The sequence below is a fragment of the Phytophthora cinnamomi genome (genome assembly GCF_018691715.1).
Source record: "Phytophthora cinnamomi strain GKB4 chromosome Unknown Contig39, whole genome shotgun sequence".
Taxonomy (NCBI): domain Eukaryota; phylum Oomycota; class Peronosporomycetes; order Peronosporales; family Peronosporaceae; genus Phytophthora; species Phytophthora cinnamomi.
Window position 1 is genome coordinate 1049399 of NW_027150972.1, and position 21979 is coordinate 1071377.

Here is a 21979-nt window from a genome sequence, read left to right on the forward strand (position 1 = left end):
ACAATCCGCTCAACAATCCAGCGGGTTGAGCCGCGGGTGTCACGGATCGGCGGTGGCGGGGGTGGGAACACGCCCCGGGTATGATCAGCCCCGGGTTGATCAGTATGCGCCTCTCCACGACCGGGTGACCGTCGTGGAGCGTCTGCAGGGCGCTGAGTTCGCCGCCCTGAAGCAGGAGCTGGCGAACCAGAAGGCCCAAGTCGCGGCGGTCTCGCAGACCGCATCGAACATCCAGGTCGAGCTGGGGACCCAGATGAAGGGGTTGCTCCAGCGCGTCCGCGCGCTGGAGGAGAGGCTACTCGTCGCCGAGGCCAAGGCTTCCGCTTCTGCCTCGGCTCCTGCCGAGGCTTCGGGTCAGCCGAGCTAGATGGCTCGTGCTGCAGGTATGGCTTCAGCCGTCCGACGTAGAAGGTCGGATGGAGGCGCATGCTAGACGGTATGTCTAGCGTGTATGCGTTGCCGTGCCGTGCCAACACAGTGAACGGCCCGATGAAGCGCGGAGCAAGCTTACTTGCTCCGAAATCCGAAACTGCATGTCTAGGCAGGTTTTGAGTAGCTAACAAAACTAATGAACTAACTTTGAATTCATTTGTGTTGCCTCTACCCACATTGTCTGCGTTCAGCTTCTGTTGATCAACAGAAGCTGCTATTGTGTCTTGGACAAACCGAATTACGGCTTGTCTTTTGGTGATGAAACTGATTGCATCCGAGTTGAAGTCATTTAGCTCGCTCTCCGCTAGAGGCCCGGCCTCTGCGTGGTTCTTTGCGGTGTCTGCGCCCTGCGCAGACCCGTGGTCGTTGGCCTTGTTGTTGGGGGAGTCTGCGCCCTGCGCAGACTCCTGTGGTTTGTCCATTGTTGCAGCTGACACTGTGCAAGTGTCAGCGGTTTTCTGCGGCTGCTGTATTGCAGTCGTAGATCCTCCCCCACTTAAAGTGGGAGCCATCACTCCGAGTAAACTCGGCAGGCGTAGATGCCGCATGGCATTCACGTAGAACGGTGTATGACCGGTCGAGGCATGCACTGAGTTGTTGATGGCAAACACTGCCAGCGATAAGCACTCGGTCTAGTATTGGAACGAGTGAGCGTAGCTCTTCAACATATCATCGAGCACGCGATTCACGCGCTCGGTTTGACCGTCCGTCTGCGGATGATCCGCAGTCGACATGGAAAGCTGGTTTCCCAGAAGTGTAAACACTTCTTGCCACAGGTGCGTTGGGAAGCGCGGGTCTCTGTCCGACACGATGTCGGTCGGCATGCCATGGTGGTTGAACACCATGTCGACGAGCAGACGGGCCGTCTGCTTCGCGGTCACCTCTGCTGGCACCGCAGCAAGATGTACCATCTTGCTGAAGCGGTCTACAAAGACCACAATACCGGTGTTCCCTCCGCTATCCGGGGGAAGACCAAAGATGAAGTCCAAAGACATGGACTTCCAACACTCCGACGGAGTCGGTAGTGATTGCAGTGGAGCCTGCGCGAATGGCGCAGGCTTTACGCGTTGGCATACCTCGCAAGCACGGATGTACTTGCGCACCCACTTATACTGGTGGTGCCAGTAGAAGTCACGCGTGAGAAGGACGTAAGTCTTCTCACGTCCGAGATGTCCCGCAGTCGGGGCATCATGATACTCGTACATGATCCTGAGTCGCAGGTCATGGTCATTTGGCACGACAACGCGATCCGCGTTGTCGTCGACTGCATTGTAAAGCAGCAGTCCGTCGTGCACACGAAAGCGGTGTGCACGCGCTCGAAGGTGCTTGGGCAGCTTCTGACGGGACTTGTCAGATGGCGCTGTGCCATAGGCCAGCAAGAGCTTCGCGTCCGCGTCGTGCGCGTACGCGGCCTTCACATCATCCAACAGAGATGATGTGGGTTTGCTCGATCGCATGGCGTCAATGGCATTGACGTCAACAGCTTCTGCATAGTCCGGCCGACGTGATAACGCGTCGGCCACTACATTCAATCTTCCGGGTTTGTATTCGACCCGGAAGTTATACCCCGCAAAGAATGAGAGCCACCTCGCCATTCTTTGTGATATGTGTGGCGACTTCACTGCGGTGCGCAGTGATGCATGGTCGGTGTAGACCACAAATGGTCTACTCCCAAGCAAATACACTCGGAACTTTGCGAGTGCATACTTCATGGCAAGGAGTTCCTTGTCATGCACCGGATAGTTGCGCTCAGCTGGCTTCAGCTGACGCGATTGGTAGTAGACGACACGATCACGGCCCTCGTGATCATGCTGCATCAACGCGCATCCGATCGCGAAATCGGATGCGTCACACACTACGTGAAATGGGCGATCTTGGTCAGCCACTGCCAAGATCGGCGCCTCAGTCAAGCCCCGCTTGACTGCGTCAACTCATTTTGGCAATCGGTTGTCCAATTCCACACAGCTTCTTTCTTAAGAAGTTGTGACAGCGGGCGGATCTTGCCCGCATAATCCTCCACGTACTTACACAAGTACGTGGCCAAATAAGGAACTGCCTCAGTTCCTTGACACTTGAAGGCGTTGGCCATTCATTGATCACTCTGACCTTTTCCGGGTCAGGGCGAACACCATTCTTCCCTACGAGACACCCGAGGACGGGTATCTCGCTCGCCCCGAAGATACACTTCTTCAGGTTCGCGTAGAGCTTATGCTTTCGCATAAGCTCAAGTAGCTGCCGGAGATGCACCCTGTGCATCTCTACGTCGAGTCTTCCCGTCCACAGCCCGGCTGTGGATGAATACATCATCGAAGTAGCTCGGTGCGAAGTCGCGCACCGAGCGCAACAAGTGCGTCACGCACCTGTTGAAAGTCGCAGGGGCATTCTTAAGCCCCTGTGGCATTACTAGCCACTCCCAGAGCATGCCGCTTGGCGTGCTCACTGCCGTGAGAGGGATATCGCTCTCACGCATTAGGATTTGATAAAATCCATCTCGCAAGTCGAGAGCACTGTAAGCGGTGCTCCCGGCCATCGAATCGATGATAACATCTTTTCGTGGTATCGGCGTCTGCGCCGGTACCGTCGCATCGTTCAGCTTGTTGTAGGCATGAACGATGCGCCATCCGCCCTGTGGCTTCTTGACACAGAACGTCGGAGCACTATGCGGGGACTTTGATTCCCGCACTTGTCCTGCTTTGCGACGACTTTCAAAGAAGTCGTCGATCGCTTTCACTTGCTCTCGCAGCAGTGGCCACTGCCGCGTGACACAGTACTTCGTGCCCGGCACGAGATCAATCTCGTGCTGAATGCCCTTATCCTGCGGAAGCTCCGCAGGAATCTCTTCCGGGAGTACGTCTTTGTACTCCCTCAATATTTCGTAATAGGGACTCGAATTCAGCGAGTCCCAGCCTTGTTCCTCGAAGCGCTCTCGCTTCGTCTTCGCACTGAGAGTGTCTTCACTCTCAGTGGTACTTCCCATGAAGAGCTGCCTCAGCTCTTCGCTCTCGCTCGCCGTTCTTTCGCTGTCCGAACGAACGCAGACTTGCTCGATGCGTCCATCGTGCAAGTCGCGAGTGAAGCGCTTCCAGCTCATGGCTGGAAGCGAAGTCAACTCCGACGCCGTCGTCGGAGGACTAGCGAGTTCCATGTCACGATACTGGAATCCAGTATCGGTGCGCGTCAAGACGCTTAGCGTCTTGACATTCGGCGTCACCGCCGCAGTCTGCCCAGCAGACTGCTCTTGTTGCGTCTCGGTCCCGGACCGAGACTTGCGCAGCGTTTTCCGCTTGCGCCGTCTTCTTGTTGTGCGGAGCTCGGCTCCGCACAGTTGTTCTTCTGGTCCAGGCCCGGCCGTGAACAGTTGTTCGCTGGCGGACCCTGTCCGCGGGCGCGCGGTATCAAGCCCGGCTTGACCGTATTTTCCTTCGTGCAGCCCGGCTGCACGGTAATGTGTCCCTTCGCCAGCAGACCCTCTCTGCGGGCGCGCGATATCAAGCCCGGCTTGATCGCATGGCGCTTCGTCGTGCAGCCCGGCTGCACGACAGCATGCAAATTGCGTCAGTGCGGTACGTTTGCAACCGCCCGCACTGTTTGCAGCGTCAACTCCCGGAGTTGACACGCCTTCGTCACCTCGACGCCAATCATTGGCGGAGCCCCTCATGACCGAGGGTGCGTCGGCTCCCGGAGCCGACGCGTCGTTGTCGACCTGACCGCTTCGGGTCAGGGACTGTCCCTTACACGCTTGAACGTGGGTGTTGGTTCCCGGAACCAACACATCTTTTTCTTCCGACGTTGGCAGCATTGCCGACGTGGGTCTCACTTGTGCGCGCCCTCGCGCACTTCCTGGGCACTCCGGGACAGCAGCATGAAGCGCTGTGTCGACTGGTGAGCCGCGCGCACCTGCTGGTGCGCGCGCTGCGGTAACAGGGCCATCGCTCTCTGTTCCGCTGTCGCGTCCGAAGCGCACGAGCGTGCGCTTCTTCCAGTCTATTACCGGATCATGCCGTGCAAGCCACGGCATGCCCATTACCACGTCGAACTTATCGTCCAGGTCCAGGACGATAAAGTGTTCGACAAACACTCGTTGTTTGTACGAGAAGCGCACGTTCACGACGCGCTTCTCGGTCTTCACGATGGCACCTGTTGCCAGTCGTACCTCCAGAAGACTTCGAGGTGTATCTACCTCCTCGAAGTCAAGTCTCGGCAGGCTTCGTAGTCGAACAAAGTTGTTCGACGCGCCTGAATCTACCAAAGCTCGAAGAGAGCCACTCGCTCTCTTCGAGTAAACCTTCAAGATGACTAGGTTCGGCCTGTCATCTTGTTTCTTGCAGTGAGAGCTGGTCTCACTGGGGCTGCAGTCCTCAGTGTCGCGTGCCCGATGTCGGCACGCGCGACTGCATTACCAGTAGGGCGCCCCGCGCCTACTGGATGTTCGCGTTTTTTGTTGGTCCGCGGCGATGCCTGGCATCGCCACGACGGCCACCTCCAGGGGGCATGGGAGCTGTGCACTCCCGTGCAAAGTGACCGATCCTTCCGCAACGGAAGCATCGCACATTATTTCCGTGCTGCTGGTAACCAGCAGTTGTTGCGTTCGAGAGGTCAATTGGCTCCGGACCTCCCGTCCTCGCTACCGGGCGCGGTTGCGGCCTCGGTACGTTTACATGGAGTTTAGCCTGTCGCAGGCTAAACTCTTCTTGCATGGCAAGAGTAATCGCAGCTTCGAGAGTACTCGGGTACTCTCGGAAGAGATAGGTCTTCACAGGCCCATCTCTAAGCCCCTTCATGAACGTGACGACCTTGGTCGCCTCGTCAATCGGGTTAGTCACGATATTTGATACCAAATATCGTGCGCGCTGCGCGTAAGCATGGACGTCATGCTTACCCTGCTGAAGGTCGAGGAACTCCGCCCTCGACCGGAACTCATTTTGTGGGGGCTCAAACGCTTGTTTGAGCTCCTCTTTGAACACTTCGTACGTGCTGAAGCACGTAGGATCGCAGAGTCGGCGTCCATACGCCCAACTCCTTGCGCGTCCGCCAAGGCAGGACATGGCGAACGCGACCTTCGACAGCGGGTCGACGATGCGTCGAGCCGCTATGGCTGTGTCGAGCTCGACAAGCCATCGGAGGAGAGGCTCGCCCTCTCTTCCCACGTAATTGCTTACGCTCAACTTTAATGGTTGAGCACGCGGTGTCGTCCCTGACGACGCCGTCACTGAGGAAGCAGCATCACGCTGCTCCTTCATGATGAACCCCAGAGCAACACCATATTGCTTTGTCGGCGATAGCGTACGCAGCATCGTAGCTATCGCCGCCTCCCCAATGACTGTTGACAGTCGTTGGAGGGCCTCCCACTCTGGATCTGACAGGTGGTGGCAGTCAGCGCGTGCAACATGCGTTGCAGGCGTGTTGGAGCTCTCCATGGGCACCTCCGTGCTCATGTGGTTCTCGGCTCCGCGTTCGTACACTCTGTACGAACGTCAAGTAGTCGGTCGTTGGACGGACTATAAAGTACTACCAGGTGTAGTGGGCCTACTTTGGCTCACTACTTTAGCTTACACGTCTCGCCACGTGTATGAGGAAGCGTAGGAGTTTATTCATAATTTGAAGTCATTATACTTGAGTCCACAAGTATAATATAAATCAAATAAAACACCAAGTAGCTAGTTTAAGGTAAAATGAGAACTGTATTGTTTGTAAATTGATCTTCCTCTAAAATCTGCTAAAAACTGTTTATCATCTATGAAAGTGTTGGCAGCGGCTGGCTGTCAGAGCCCCGCTAATATGCATGTCTCTGATTGGTAGAAAGATGCTGCTTTCTACCAATAGGATCTTTTGAGTATGTGTGGACCACTCACTGTGGTGGTCCACTTCAATGTATCCATCGGTGTGTCTTACACCAATGTGAGGAAGTATCCAAAACTTTTAACAGATAACCTATCTGTTAAATTCACAAGTGGCTTGCAGCCACTTGTGCGTGTAACCCCGTTACAACCTGTGCATCATAGCGTGGTTCGTATGAATATTTGATCAACAAATATCTTATCAGTTCCGCTCCATTCTAGCTTGTACTGTTCAATAGTTACTATTTTTAGACTCGCGGCGGTGTACTTCTCCACCAGTACGTATGGCATACTATATACATCGCCAGACATTCAGAAATTGATATTTTGACTGAAGACACCCTTTGAAAAAGCCTGAAAACCAGAATGGATACGTAGTATAAAAGGAGAATTTAGGTCGTTTTAGAGGTGCGGGAAGATTTTTGCTGCTCAATGGGGGGGTTCCCACCGGCAAATTTTTAGTAGGCTACTCAAGATTGGCGACTCAATAAATCCAGCGAAATCATGAGTTGTGTTTCCACCGGCATATTTTGAGAAGGCGCGGCCTTTCGTCCATTCCAAAGAGCTGCTTGACGATGGAAGAGCTGGCTAGCGGAACGCTAGTAGTTCTGCATAGGTTTCTGTCTCGAGGCTACGCATCATCTAGCGGCGGCGAGGACAGTGACGACACTGATGAAGCAGTGCAGTACTTGCTCAGTGGCAATGCCTGTACCAGTGGATTGTCTCCACCACTGTATGAAGATTGCGCTGCATCCGTGTTTTGGTTGTTCTCAGCGAAGTCCGCAATATATGTCTGACGAGGAGCACTACTATCCTCTCTCTCAAAGATAGGCGTAGAGGAAACTAAAGCGGAAGGCTCGACAGAGTCATCACCGCCTAAGATGTTCTTCAAAGCATTGAATACGGCTATATCCATGTCGGCATTGCGAGCGTCCATCTTGTTAGCAGCCTTGATGGCTTTCTTTTGCTCACGTGACAGTTCAAACCAACAAGGCTGGCCGGTTGATCCGACCACACGGTTGTTGTTAAATGCGACTATGAACTTGTACGCAACAGGCAAGTTGTTCTTCTTGTCGATTACTGCTTTCTCACTGCGAGACGTGGTGCCACCACACAGCGTCTTGAATTGCTCGAATACTCGCGTGTTAAGAAGGGCCGTCGACTCCCCCTTCTCTGCTGGGGTATCCAGCTCAACTCGCCATGCCTCGATGAGCTTCAGGATCTCCGTTGTAGTCCAGTTAGGCCCTCGAGCACGAGATTCACCCTGCTGCTTCTGCTGCTTCTTCTTCGCCATGAGACCTTCTCCTCCGCCCCCTACTCAATATTTTTTGCAGTAGCAGAAATCCTACTGCAAAAATCCGCACCGTCTGACGGGTTATTGAGTAGGAAAGTAATGAATCAGGTTAGGTTCTCAAAACCGCCTACTCAAGAGTTACCGGTGGGAACCCCCCCAATGCAGTATTTTCTACGCATGTCTATACTTTTACTCTATCATATTGTCGCGGCCCTGCCGCGGGTACTTTTGGGTAACTCAGCAAGGTATCCTGGTCGAGCTGCATTTCACTTCTTGCCTGTTTATCGTTGTATCTCTACACGGAATCATGGATTGATGATTCGATGATTCCCTAACGTGTAGCATTACTTCTTTCTCCGCAGTGCCGCAAAATTTCCTCTACTTCGCGCTCCATCCTCACGGCAGCTGCTCACAGTTCTACCGGTTGCCATTTTCAATGCCGTTTGCAAAACCATACTCACAGTTCTACCTGTTGCAACTATCCACCTGCAAAACTTCAACGTTGTGAGGCTTCGCACGACGCACAGCGCGTGGCACACTGTTGAAGTAGAAAGTGGTCTACCTGCTCCAACAATCCATCTACTAACATTCAACGTTGTGAGGATTTGCGCGACGCGCTGTGCGTGGCGCACCGTAGAAGTAGACTACTCAGCTTGAACCCGTAAGATATCGTTATCTCCTCGCCTCTTTCGATTGCTCGGTTAGCAAACAAACCACAGCACGTTTCCCCGGCTACCTCCCAACGCTCAACATTGCAGTTCGGCTCGCAGCTATGGTTAGCGAACCGAGCCATACCACCAACGTAACGTGCGTCGATGACCTCTTTGTCTGTCAAAACCAAGCCGTACGTGTGCTGCGAACGCCGCGCTTCCTGTATGCCATTAGTTCAAAATTAGTAGTTACCCTCGCATCGGCTCTCGATACGCGTACCGCTCGCTCTCGATTCGCATACATTTCCCGACTCAAAACCTCGCCGACGTACTGCGCGACGAGGTCGTCCTTTGTGATTACCACATCTGTGACGAGAGAAATCCCTTTTCCTTCGATAGGTTTGAGACCCATTGCTGCGTGGTCACCTCGTAGCATCCGCTGATTTCCGCACGTTATTGTCGAAAAGCAATGACCAGCAACGCATTCAAACTTGGGCCTTAGAAGTTTTGTTAGCATTGTGTATACATATACATCCGAGTATTATCCACACGAAAATACCGCTCGATTTTCGCAGCCAGGACCGCAGGTTTCTTGCCAATCGGCACGGGCGGCACAGTGGCAGTACGGGATTTCCTGTCGCGGAAATTAGTCCATAAGAGCACCGTTAGCTTTGCAATCATCACAATTGAATTTTCCTTTCAAAACCTGAGCTTACCGGTGGTTCTTTGCGAGACCTACATATGTAGAGGTTCCGCGAAACGTCTTCATACTCGGTATATGCCCGAATTACAGAACGCTGCTGCATTATGATCGATTCGATTAGCACATCGCCATAGCTTGCAACACGGTTTTCTTAGGTACCCCTACCGTTTGTGGTCGCGAACCCTGCCAGAGAAACTCATGCCTTTCTCTCGTCAAAAGCAGATCCATCTTTAGTTGTTTCATTGGGTGCGCAGATCCAATCTCCTCAACCTGCACACAAAACAAAAGTGACGTTACCTAGCCATCGGTCTAAACGAGCTTTGTAGGTCCCATCCTTACGTAGTACTTGACGACTCATCACAGAATGTGCCCTCCAGTCTCCGGTACACTTGCTTCCAGCACCATCCTCGCTGCAGCCGCACAGTTTCAAGGTACCACATGTAGCCAACTCTCGTTTCTACAAACATCGACGACTTCCCACCTGAATATCAACTATACACCGATTTCTTGCCCATCAACAGCCAAATACATTCACGATAACCTACACCACCCCACTACGAAGGTCCAGCTACAAATACACAAAACCAGACAGCATCAGGCATCAGGTTCGCTACGGAAGTACTCTACAACTCATACCTGTCCGGAATGGTCATCTAGCGCTTTACTAAGTGTTGGTTTCTCCTGTTGTTGCAGCAGCGGTGGCAGAAACATATCCTTTCCTTTTTTTATATCCTTTCCTTTTGTTGAATCTGCTGACATTATCCCGACCTGACACTGTAGCACCAGGGTCTCTTGAGAGTATTCCTCCTCGCCTTCAATGCTAGAGGTGCATATTCGACACTTTCAGAGGTGGTCCCAGCTGACGAATGGAGTCCAAGTTGTCGGGCTCGTACTGCATACTGCCTCTAGCCACGTTGCCATAGATCCCAACATATTGGACGCCACGGAGAGTATACACCCCCACCGGGATAGAAGTCGACGTTAGATATCCCATACGACACCGAATTTGCATCCCATACAGTCACCTGCGCAAGGTTTGACCCAATATTCAACTGCGTCAGGTCACGCTGGTCATAAAGCGTAGGCTCTATCACGAAGGGGTCAACCATGGTAACGCGAATCCCTCGACAGTTAGGAAGCCGCTCAGAAGAGAGGCAACGCAATTTGAGCGTGGCGCAGACATCCGCAGCGGGGCGAGTAGTCGTAATAAAGTCGCAAAACTCGACAACGCGCGAGAAGTAGTTGACAACGATTTCCTCTGTCTGCTTGAGAACTTCGTTGTGTATAACATCCAGAAGGTCCATGCTTGCGTAGAGGGTGAGCTGAAAGCACACGTGTGGCGCGTCAATCCAAATCGAAAGTGACAGGTTGAGGTGCAGGGTTCCTACCACCTCATTTCTCCATCATCCGGAGGGAGCTTAAGCCGCTGGCACCAGATAAATATCAGGGTGCTTTAACGTGACGGTCGTCCCGTATAGTTCACCGTGACGACACCCCACACCATAACCACGCAACGCATATGCTGCCGTTGCACGTAGGGGGCGACAGAGATGACCACTATCCTGGCGGCCCCTCGACGCGCACTGTGGAGGGCTTCAAAAAATATACTGATGCTTTTCGTGCAAATTCAGTCTTCATTATCAGGCGGGATCAGATACACATCGTGTACCCATCCGACGTTTTTACCGACTTCTTACGAGCGCCATCGCTGTCGCATTTGATGGTAATATCCACTAAATCACAGTGTCCCTCAACGCTATTCAGGGGCGACCGAGCTGAAGGGGTGGGTACACGGTCTGAATCGTCACGGCTAAGTCGTAGCTAAAGCGTCGGATCAAGACGCAATCCTTCGGTGCCTGATACAAAAGGGTACTTTCTGAGTTTCTTAAAAACTTGACCTCAGTTTAGTGGCAGTTAAATCATTCGCACCAGGTGGTTCTGCCGAACCACTGTTTGAAGCGTCAAACATCTGATTCTTGAAGTTCCAATAGAGAGGTAAATTTCGATCGAAATTGCTCTAGTGCGTTGAATGATAAAATGTCCGCCCTAACCCGTTTCCTAATAACGTCAGTTGTGTCCTGTAAAAAGGGTACATGAAGCTGTAAAACAAAGTAAAAATTAAAGAAGTTCGTTTCATTATAGGGGGGCTTTGCCCCAAAAAAGTTTCATTGTCCAATGAAATCAAACCTTCAAACCCTGCGAATACTTTCCTCCAAAACGAGGAAAGTTTGAAAGAACGGCAAAGCTCGCGTCCAGGTATTGAGTAGCAGGTGTTTGCCAGTCCTTGAAACAAGTATTATCCAGGTATGTAAATTGAAATAAATTTCCGACTTTTATTTTTTTCTTACCACCCTCCAGCCACTCATTCACTCAAATCGGCGGGAGCGGCACGTGGCAACCATGGTACTCACCCACAAGACGGCGCTGACCAAGCAGCGCATGGGTGATGAAGCTAGAGAGGAGCAGGAAGCCAGGGAAGCAGAGGAAGCACGCAGAGAAAACATAAGGGCGGCACGGACGAGGTCTTTCAGTTTCTGGCTCAAGTGACGAAGCAGGATGACGAATCCTGGGCTGTTGAACGTCGTCGAGAGGACTACAGACACAACCACAACATCAGCGAGAATATATACAGGTCTTACCCAGGTATTCGCCAGGTTTCACACAATTCTCCACTTATGCCCGGCATTGAATTGCTCATGCAATCTAATGCAAAACCTTCAAGCATCTACGACTTCATCAGAGAGAATTCGTCTCACAGTGTCACTATGAAGGATGTTCAGAATTTGGTGGCGCGTTTACGTCGTTCTGGTGCGTGGTGTTAGCGGAGGCGGTCATGTACTGTTGAGCATCTAATGCGGCATAATGTTGGATACTTGTAGGTGATGAACTTTCAGATGACGACGCTGTCACCGAAATGCTAGTTGATTTCAATTTACAATCCGCCAATAATGTCTCCACCGCTAATCAGAGTGCCAAAGGAAACACAGGGGTTATATCGTTCACAACTGGGCACATGCGATCAATGTTTGATAGCTTTCCAGAGGTGCTGCAAATGGATTGTACTCACAAAACGAACAGGTGGGCACAGTAACATCCTTTTGCCAGGTATTCAACACGTTTTAACCGGGTATTGTGCAGGTACAACTACCAACTGCTTTCGATCGTAGCGATGGATCAATTTGGGCATGGCCAGCCGCTTCAGTACTCGTTGCTCGAGACTACATCGGATTTGCACATGACAAAAGCTCTCGGCCATTTTAAACGTGCGAACGAACACTGGCGGTTCATTCGAATCGTTATCGTGGACAAGGATATGCGGGAAGTGGACATCATTCGACGCAAGTTTCCTGAAGCCTGTATTTTTCTGTCACTTTCATGTCATAAAGTGGCTGCACGAGGTGGTTCGAAGTGGGAAGTATCAATCATTTTCAAAGGACGTGGTCGAGCACTTAAAGCATGTTATAACAAACATGACTTACTCGACAGCCGTTGATGGGTACGAATTTCATCGGGACGAATTTAAGAGTTTGGCTTGCAGAGATGGAAAGCACACTCTCTGGCAGTATTTTCTCGATAACTGGGATGCTTGCTCGGATATGTGGGTGATGGCACACCGCTCGCAGCTCCCACATTTTAACAATCACACTAATAACCGACTGGAGAGCTTTTTTGGGAAAGTCAAGCAAACGATGAGAAGCCATTTCACCATGCGCGCCAGTCTTGCTGCTCTATTGGCTTGGCAATGCAGACAAGAAGATGAATACAAGTCAGTTGTGGAGATGCCAGGAACTTTACGGAATTAGGAATATTCAGAGGAGATGAATATTGTGCTAAGCATGACTACTCGGTGGGTGGCGGAAGCCATAGAGACGCAGTACAAGATTGCATCGGATCCAACTTTGGCAGCAGGCTAATCCTTCACAGACAACGACACTTCGGTTACAGTGCGAGGCAAGCATCACGAATACCAAATACAGAAAGATGGACTAGACTGCGACTGTGATTTTGCGAAAACAATGAAGCTACCTTGCCGTCACGCGATGGTGTATATGAAGTCAACTGGAAGCGCATTCTTCATCGCATTCAATGCGATCGAACCAAGGTACGCGCAGAGTTTGCCAGGTTTTTACCAGGTTTTGGTCAGGTATCGAACGGGTTTTCACTCACATGCCACGTTTTCTTTTGTGTAGGTGGTTTGGCCAGAGTCGCAGTACTATGGATCGAGTAAGTGCATTAACTTCGCCGTTTCTTGCCAAAGTTTACAAAGCTGAAAATCAATCTCATGGAGGACCTATGACTGAGCGCGAAAAATACCGACGCGCTCAGCAAGCATTTGGCCGCATGAGCGGGGAGCTGTGCCAACTTTCCGACGCGATGTTCAACACAGCAATGTCCAAATTTGATGAATGGTGGCACAATGTCAGACAAGGCAACGTGGAGATTACATCACCCGTCGCTGCCAATGATAGCAACGAGCACAGTGGCGAAAGTGATGGTCGTGTGCTGAGCGAAAACAGCGCTGCTGCAGAACCCAAGAGCCTCCAGGATGCAGAGAGCACCGGTAAAGGAGATGATAGAGGTAATCAGAACAATGAAGATTGTGATGGCTGTTACGATGTGTCGCCTACGCAAGTTGCATCCGACGATCGTCTTGAAGAAGCCAAGGTTGCTATAAAACTGAATGGCTGTGCTCCTGTGGTGGGCCGGCCTCGCGTTAACCGGGTTCAACGTCGAAACGCGGCTCGATGCGCTTTGAATGAGTATAATAAGGGCATGAAATTGAGAGCCCTCCTTCGAGACAAGGACGTTTCTGACATTGTGGCCTGCCTCGATGAAATTACTCCTTCACTCCAGGAAGCACGTTCGTACTTAGCAACACACCATGTGTATCTACACAGCGGAGTTCCTGCCTTTACTTGGGAAGTGGATTCGGATTTTGTGCCTGATACTGTGCGTTACCGCCTCCCTGAGGCTACAGTGGATATGGCACTCACGCGACTTGATAAAGAAAAGCTTGTTTTGAATGGCGGAAAGCCGCTACTGAACGAAATTGTGATCGATGGAGAGAGCAATGAAGATAATGTGGTAGTCGTTTTTGAGAAGATAGGCAAATTTACACGTGATCAGTTGCAGGCCATGAAATATCTGTGGAATTTGTTGAGTATATGCAACAACGGAAACGAATGTTGCATGTGGCTGAAAGATAGAGTAAAAGTTCTGGTGGACAATGACGGTAATGTGGACGGCGTATCCGAAATGCTCCTGAATGCATGGCCTTACGATTCAGTTCCCGGTGTGCAAATTCTATACTGCGAACTATATCGTTTTCGCGGTGGAACATGGCTAAATGACAATACCATATTGGCCTATGCATCCGTTCTCAAAAAGCAATACAAAAACAACGCCTGTGTGCTCTTGCCACAATCCTCGAGCGACGAAAAAAATGCTGTTTCGGGAGAAAGTATATTGCGCATCCACGAGTGTGTACGTGAAGGATGTGACTATGTGTTTTTGCCGGTAAACTTCGACGAGAGCCACTGGGCCAGTGTTGTCGTCGTTCGGGGCTAAAACAATCTGCTCGTGTACGATAGTATGCATTCAAGGGCTGTGCAGAAGGTGTTGAAGACAATTGCAAACGAGGTCAATAGTGCAGTGTTGGGTGAAAAATACACCGTGAGTGTCGTGAAGCTACCACGTCAAAAGGATGGAAGTAGTTGTGGCGTCTTCACCTGCATGCATTTTATGCGCCAGGTGGCAACTCGAGTTCCAAAGGACTTCTCGCCATCGGGCATCGTAAAGCTACGCTGGCAGATGATGGATGCGATTTTGGCGATGAAGCTTTCCACAGAGTAGCACCTGAAAGTGTTATCTGAGGTAATTCATCGTCAATACATGGACTAAACCTGGTAAATACCTGGGTCGAGACAAATGTTAGCGTGATGATTTGCTTGCTCAGATAGGTACCGACGATTAGCGATCTTCGTCATTTGCACTTTTGCCAAAGTTGCACACATATGATTTGTCCAGGTTTTGGACCCGGGCAATACCTGCACAGGTAATATAAACCAAAATTACCGCACTGTTTATGTGTAAATGCGATACCTGGTTTAAACCTGTCGCCAGACCTGGAAAATACCCAAAGTATACTTGACCTAACCCTTCGAAATACCTGGACGGCAACTTCGTCCTTGAAATAAAGACCACAACCTCGGTTTGATTGATTGGCTGTTCAGGGAAGTAGTAGGTTTGATTTTATTGGGTGAAATTCGTGTGGCTGAATTGCCATCGATTGCCGTGGTAAGTGTCACGGCGATGACCATGTCTCCCGAGCGCAAGACGCCCACCGCCAAGAGCACGACCCCCACGCACACGGAGCTATTCCAGTTAGAAGCCTGGAGTGCTTCCCAGGCTGCAGGACCTCCACTTGAACGCGGTGAAGTCAAAGAGGAAGTGATATTGCTTTAGCTGCGCAAACTAGATCACTTCCTGCCTATCCTGAATTACAGCATCCAATAGCAGACCTTGTTCAGCGCTCCCCCCGGAGCCACCGTTCCCTCACCCCTCCAAGGAGTTCATACCTTACAAGCTGCGCTACGTGTAAGAGGAAGCGGTAGATTAGTTTAATTAGGATAACATATACTTGGGTCCTCAAGTATAAATTAAACTAAACAAAGACACCGAACTAATTAGATTAGGGTAGAATGAGAACTGTATTATTTGTAAATTGATCTTCCTCCTAAATCTGCTAAATCTGTTTGTCGTCTATGAAAGGGGTTGACAGCGGCTGGCTGTCAGAGCCCCGCCAATATGCACGTCTCTAATTGGTAGAAAGCAGCATTTTTTCTACCAATAGGATCTTTGGGTAGGTGTGGACCACTCACTGTGGTGGTCCACTTCAATGTGTCCATTGGTGTGCCTTACACAAATGTGAGGAAGTATCTATAACCTTTAACGATATTTATCTGTTAAACCGTAAGTGACAATTGTGACGCACAAGTGACTGTTGTCACTTGTGGCCGTTGTCATGCACAACTGACTGTTGTCACTTGTGTGTGTGTAACCCCGTTACATCATCGGTGACAACAAAAGGATATTTCCAACAGGAACGGGGTACCCGCACGTCAACGTCTAAATTGACTATTCGTCAATTCTCCACGTTTGGAGAAGAAAACCGCGGTCATACAGCGATGTGCGCGCCCAAGGAGAAGAAGGACCCGAAGGCGGTGGAGGGTAATCTCTCCATCGACCAGTACTATGAGCGCCAGACGGCGAAGTACGGTGACGTCGTCGACTTCGCCGGCGACGACGAAGACATAGAGGACGAGAAGGACTCGTCCTCTAAGCGCAAAGACTCAGTGCCAAGCGACTCGCTCGACCCCCAGGCTGAGAACGTCCGCCCGCGTGAGGGGGATGAATCGGACGCTTGGAGCTCGAAGCGCTCGCGTACTGAGAGCGATACCCCACTCGCTTCTGCTGGGGCTCTTAGCTCTCCGTGCGCTGCAGGTGCAGCGCGCGATCCGTGGGTGCCGTCCGCGTCCGAGATCGCGGACCCGTATGGGAACTCGGTACCTCCGAATGAGGTGCCGCTGTATGTTTGCAGCGCCATCAAAGATGACGCTGTGGCTGCCGAGCTGCACTTTGATGCGGAAACGCATCAAAGGCGCGATTATTACATCGGACGCTTTCATGAGCTCCGATGGTTTCAAAGCAAGAAGACATCTTCTCGCAGCAAAGTGCCCGAATGGCAGGCACTTTGTCAAAGTTGGAACGCCTTTGTTGAAAACTTCAACAAGAGGCCGAGTGCTTACCGTGATCGGATTAAGCAAGCGCGTGATCGCTTCGAGACGTACTCGAACGTGGAAGTTGGAGCAGCTCCACGTTGCTGCGGAGGAGGCTAATGTGCCGTGCACTGTGCCCGAGGGCTTTCAGTGCACGAAGTGCTTCCCAGGCGCGGTCCGCTTGAGCGACCGCGACCTGAACGGGTACACGTCGTTCCGTGTGCCCGAGAGTCTCAAAGAGCTCCGTGCTAAATTCTTAGCACGTGAGGGTTCGGGCGCTAGCGATGATCGCAGCGCTCGCACTACTTCCGTTGCGCCAGCGCGTACTGCTCCTCGTACGCCCTCACCATTTCCGGAACGTCCTCCAGCAAGACGTTCCGCTGCTCCCATGTATCTTGATGGGGAGGAAATCCTCTCCAACGAATACGAAAACGAGCCCCTTGAGGGTTCGTTTTCGGGATACTATGGTCAACAATCCGCTCAACAATCCAGCGGGTTGAGCCGCGGGCGTCACGGATCGGCGGTGGCGGGGGTGGGAACACGCCCCGGGTATGATCAGTATGCGTCTCTCCACGACCGGGTGACCGTCGTGGAGCGTCTGCAGGGCGCTGAGTTCGCCGCCCTGAAGCAGGAGCTGGCGAACCAGAAGGCCCAAGTCGCGGCGGTCTCGCAGACCGCATCGAACATCCAGGTCGACCTGGGGACCCAGATGAAGGGGTTGCTCCAGCGCGTCCGCGCGCTGGAGGAGAGGCTACTCGTCGCCGAGGCCAAGTCCTCCGCTTCTGCCTCGGCTCCTGCCGAGGCTTCGGGTCAGCCGAGCTAGATGGCTCGTGCTGCAGGTATGGCTTCAGCCGTCCGACGTAAAAGGTCGGATGGAGGCGCATGCTAGACGGTATGTCTAGCGTGTAAGCGTTGCCGTGCCCGTGCCAACACAGTGAACGGCCCGATGAAGCGCGGAGCAAGCTTACTTGCTCCGAAATCCGAAACTGCATGTTTAGGCAGGTTTTGCGTAGCTAACAAAACTAATGAACTAACTTTGAATTCATTTGTGTTGCCTCTACCCACATTGTCTGCGTTCAGCTTCTGTTGATCAACAGAAGCTGCTATTGTGTCTTGGACAAACCGAATTACGGCTTGTCTTTTGGTGATGAAACTGATTGCATCCGAGCTGAAGTCATTTAGCTCGCTCTCCGCTAGAGGCCCGGCCTCTGCGTGGTTCTTTACGGTGTCTGCGCCCTGCGCAGACCCGTGGTCGTTGGCCTTGTTGTTGGGGGAGTCTGCGCCCTGCGCAGACTCATGCGTTTTGTTCTTTGATGCTGCAGCTGACACTGTGCAAGTGTCAGCGGTTTTCTGCGGCTGCTGTATTGCAGTCGTAGATCCTCCCCCACTTAAAGTGGGAGCCATCACTCCGAGTAAACTCGGCAGACGTAGATGCCGCATGGCATTCACGTAGAACGGTGTATGACCGGTCGAGGCATGCACTGAGTTGTTGATGGCAAACACTGCCAGCGATAAGCACTCGGTCTAGTATTGGAACGAGTGAGCGTAGCTCTTCAACATATCAACGAGCACGCGATTCACGCGCTCGGTTTGACCGTCCGTCTGCGGATGACCCGCAGTCGACATGGAAAGCTGGTTTCCCAGAAGTGTAAACACTTCTTGCCACAGGTGCGTTGGGAAGCGCGGGTCTCTGTCCGACACGATGTCGGTCGGCATGCCATGGTGGTTGAACACCATGTCGACGAACAGACGGGCCGACTGCTTCGCGGTCACTTCTGCCGGCACCGCAGCAAGATGGTACATCTTGCTGAAGCGGTCGACGAAGCCCACAACACCGGTATTCCCTCCGCTGTCCGGGGGAAGACCACAGATGAAGTCCAAAGACATGGACCTCCAACACTCCGACGGAGTCGGTAGTGATTGTAAGGGAGCCTGCGCGAATGGTGCAGGCTTTACGCGTTGGCATACCTCGCAAGCACGGATGTACTTGCGCACCCACTTATACTGGTGGTGCCAGTAGAAGTCGCGCGTGAGAAGGACGTAAGTCTTTTCACGTCCGAGATGTCCCGCAGTCGGGGCATCATGATACTCGTACATGATCCTGAGTCGCAGGTCATGGTCATTTGGCACGACAACGCGATCCGCGTTGTCGTCGACTGCATTGTAAAGCAGTAGTCCGTCGTGCACACGAAAGCGGTGTGCACGCGCTCGAAGGTGCTTGGGCAGCTTCTGACGGGACTTGCCAGAAGGCGCTGTGCCATAGGCCAGCAAGAGCTTCGCGTCCGCGTCGTGCGTGTACGCGGCCTTCACATCATCCAACAGAGATGATGTGGGTTTGCTCGATCGCATGGCGTCAATGGCATTGACGTCAACAGCTTCTGCATAGCCCGGCCGACGTGATAACGCGTCGGCCACTACATTCAATCTTCCGGGTTTGTATTCGATCCGGAAGTTATACCCCGCAAAGAATGAGAGCCACCTCGCCATTCTTTGTGATATGTGTGGCGACTTCACTGCGGTACGCAGTGATGCATGGTCGGTGTATACCACAAATGGTCTACTTCCAAGCAAATGCACTCGGAACTTTGCGAGTGCGTACTTCATGGCAAGGGGTTTCTTGTCATGCACCGGATAGTTGCGCTCAGCTGGCTTCAGCTGACGCGATTGGTAATAGACGACACGATCACGGCCCCCCCGATCGTGCTGCATCAACGCGCATCCGATCGCGAAATCGGATGCGTCACACACTACGTGAAATGGGCGATCTTGGTCAGCCACTGCCAAGATCGGCGCCTCAGTCAAGCCCCGCTTGACTGCATCGAATGCCTTTTGGCAATCGGTTGTCCAATTCCACACAGCTTCCTTCTTGAGAAGCTGTGACAGCGGGCGGATCTTGCCCGCGTAATCCTCCACGTACTTGCACAAGTACGTGGCCAAGCCAAGGAACTGCCTCAGTTCCTTGACACTTGAAGGCATTGGCCATTCATTGATCACTCTGACCTTTTCCGGGTCAGGGCGAACGCCATTTTTCCCTACGAGACACCCGAGGACGGGTATCTCGCTCGTCCCGAAGATACACTTCTTCAGGTTCGCGTAGAGCTTATGCTCAAGTAGCTTCCGGAGATGCACCCTGTGTATCTCTACGTCGGCTTCCCGTCCACAGCGCGGCTGTGGATGAACACATCATCGAAGTAGTTCAGCGCGAAGTCACGCACCGAGCGCAACAAGTGTGTCACGCACCTGTTGAAGGTCGCAGGGTCGTTCTTGAGCCCCTGTGGCATTACTAGCCACTCCCAAAGCATGCCGCTTGGCGTGCTCACCGCCGTGAGAGGGATATTGCTCTCACGCATTAGGATCGGATAGAATCCATCTCGCAAGCGAGAGCACTGTAAACGGTGCTCCCGGCCATCGAATCGATGATAACATCTTTTCGTGGTATCGGCGTCTGCGCCGGTACCGTCGCATCGTTCAGCTTGTTGTAGGCATGAACGATGCGCCATCCGCCCTGTGGCTTTTTGACACAGAACGTCGGAGCACTGTGCGGGGACTTTGATTCCCGCACTTGTCCTGCTTTGCGACGACTTTCAAAGAAGTCGTCGATCGCTTTCACTTGCTCTCGCGGCAGTGGCCACTGCCGCGTGACACAGTACTTCGTGCCCGGCACGAGATCAATCTCGTGCTGAATGTCCTTATCCTGCGGAAGCTCCGCAGGAATCTCTTCCGGGAGTACGTCTTTGTACTCCCTCAATATTTCGTAATAGGGACTCGACTTCAGCGAGTCCCAGCCTTGTTCCTCGAAGCGCTCTCGCTTCGTCTTCGCACTGAGAGTGTCTTCACTCTCAGTGGTACTTCCCATGAAGAGCTGCCTCAGCTCTTCGCTCTCGCTCTTCGTTCTTTCGTTGTCCGAAAGAACGCAGACTTGCTCGATGCGTCCATCGTGCAAGTCGCGCGTGAAGCGCTTCCAGCTCATGACTGGAAGCGAAGTCAACTCCGACGCCGTCGTCGGAGGATTAGCGAGTTCTATTTCGCGATACTGGAACCCAGTATCGGTGCGCGTCAAGACGTCCGGCGTCACCGCCTCAGTCTGCCCAGCAGACGGTTCTCGTGGCGTCTCGGTCCCGGACCCAGACTTGTGCAGCGTTCTTCGCATGCGCTGTCTTCTTGTTGTGCGGAGCCCGTCTCCGCACAGTTGTTCTTCTGGTCCAGGCCCGACAGTGGACAATTGTTCGCCAGCGGACCTTGTCCGCGTACGCGCGGTATCAAGCCCGGCTTGACCGCATGGCGCTTCGTCGTGTAGCCCGGCTGCACGGCAGCATGCAAATTGCGTCAGTGAGGTACGTTTGCAATCGCCCGCACTGTTTGCAGCGTCAACTCCCGGAGTCGACACGCCTTTGTCACCTCGACGCCATTCATTGGCGGAGCCCTCATGACCGAGGGTGCGTCGGCTCCCGGAGCCGACGCGTCGTCGTCGACCTGACCTTTTCGAGTCAGGTATTGCCCCTTACACACTTGAATGTGAGTGTTGGTTCCCGGAACCTGTACATCTTTTTCTTCTGACGTCGGTAGCATTGCCGACGTTGGTCTCGCTTGTGCGCGCCCTCGGGGACTTCCTGGGCACTCCGGGACAGCAGCATAAAGTGCTGTCTCGACTGGTGAGCCGCGCGCACCTGCTGGTGCGCGCGGCTCACCAGTCGCTGCGGTAACAGGGACATCGCTCTCTGTTCCGCTGTCGCGTCCGAAGCGCACGAGCGTGCGCTTCTTCCAGTCTATTACCGGATCATGCCGTGCAAGCCACGGCATGCCCATTACTATGTCGAACTTATCGTCCAGGTCCAGGACGATAAAGTGTTCGACAAACACTCGTTGTTTGTACGAGAAGCGCACGTTCACGACGCGCTTCTCGGTCTTCACGATGACACCTGTTGCCAATCGAACTTCCAGAAGACTTCGAGGTACCTTTACCTCTTCGAAGTCAAGACTCGGTAAACGCCGCGGTCGAACAAAGTTGTTCGACGCGCCCGAATATATCAATGCTCGAAGAGAGTCGCTCCCTCTCTTCGACGTTACCTTCAAGATGACCAGGTTTGGCCTGTCATCTTGCTTCTTGCAGCGAGAGCTGGTCTCACTGGGGGATGCAGTCCTCAGTGTCACGTGCCCGATAACGGCACGCGTGACTGCATTAGTGTCCAGTAGGGCGCCACGCGCCTACTGGATGTTCACGTTTTTGTTGGTTCGCGGCGATGCCTAGCATCGCCACGACGGCCACCATTGTAGTGCACGGGAGC

The 21979-nt window shown here is 52.6% G+C and overlaps 2 protein-coding genes across 2 annotated transcripts; both read right to left on the bottom strand.

Annotated features, from left to right (window-relative positions):
- Positions 1–6900: 6900 nt before the first annotated feature.
- On the bottom strand, positions 6901–8982 carry IUM83_10690 (uncharacterized protein; the record flags this gene model as incomplete). The annotated part of the gene is made up of 5 exons (XM_067935206.1): positions 6901–7583; positions 8359–8434; positions 8494–8710; positions 8773–8847; positions 8930–8982. The coding sequence occupies 5 exons, from the start codon at positions 8980–8982 to the stop codon at positions 6901–6903; spliced, it is 1104 nt and encodes a 367-aa protein (XP_067791604.1).
- A 173-nt stretch (positions 8983–9155) lies between these two features.
- Positions 9156–9569, bottom strand: IUM83_10691 (uncharacterized protein; the record flags this gene model as incomplete). Its single annotated transcript, XM_067935207.1, has 4 exons — positions 9156–9186; positions 9256–9397; positions 9462–9484; positions 9553–9569. The coding sequence occupies 4 exons, from the start codon at positions 9567–9569 to the stop codon at positions 9156–9158; spliced, it is 213 nt and encodes a 70-aa protein (XP_067791646.1).
- Positions 9570–21979: the final 12410 nt, after the last annotated feature.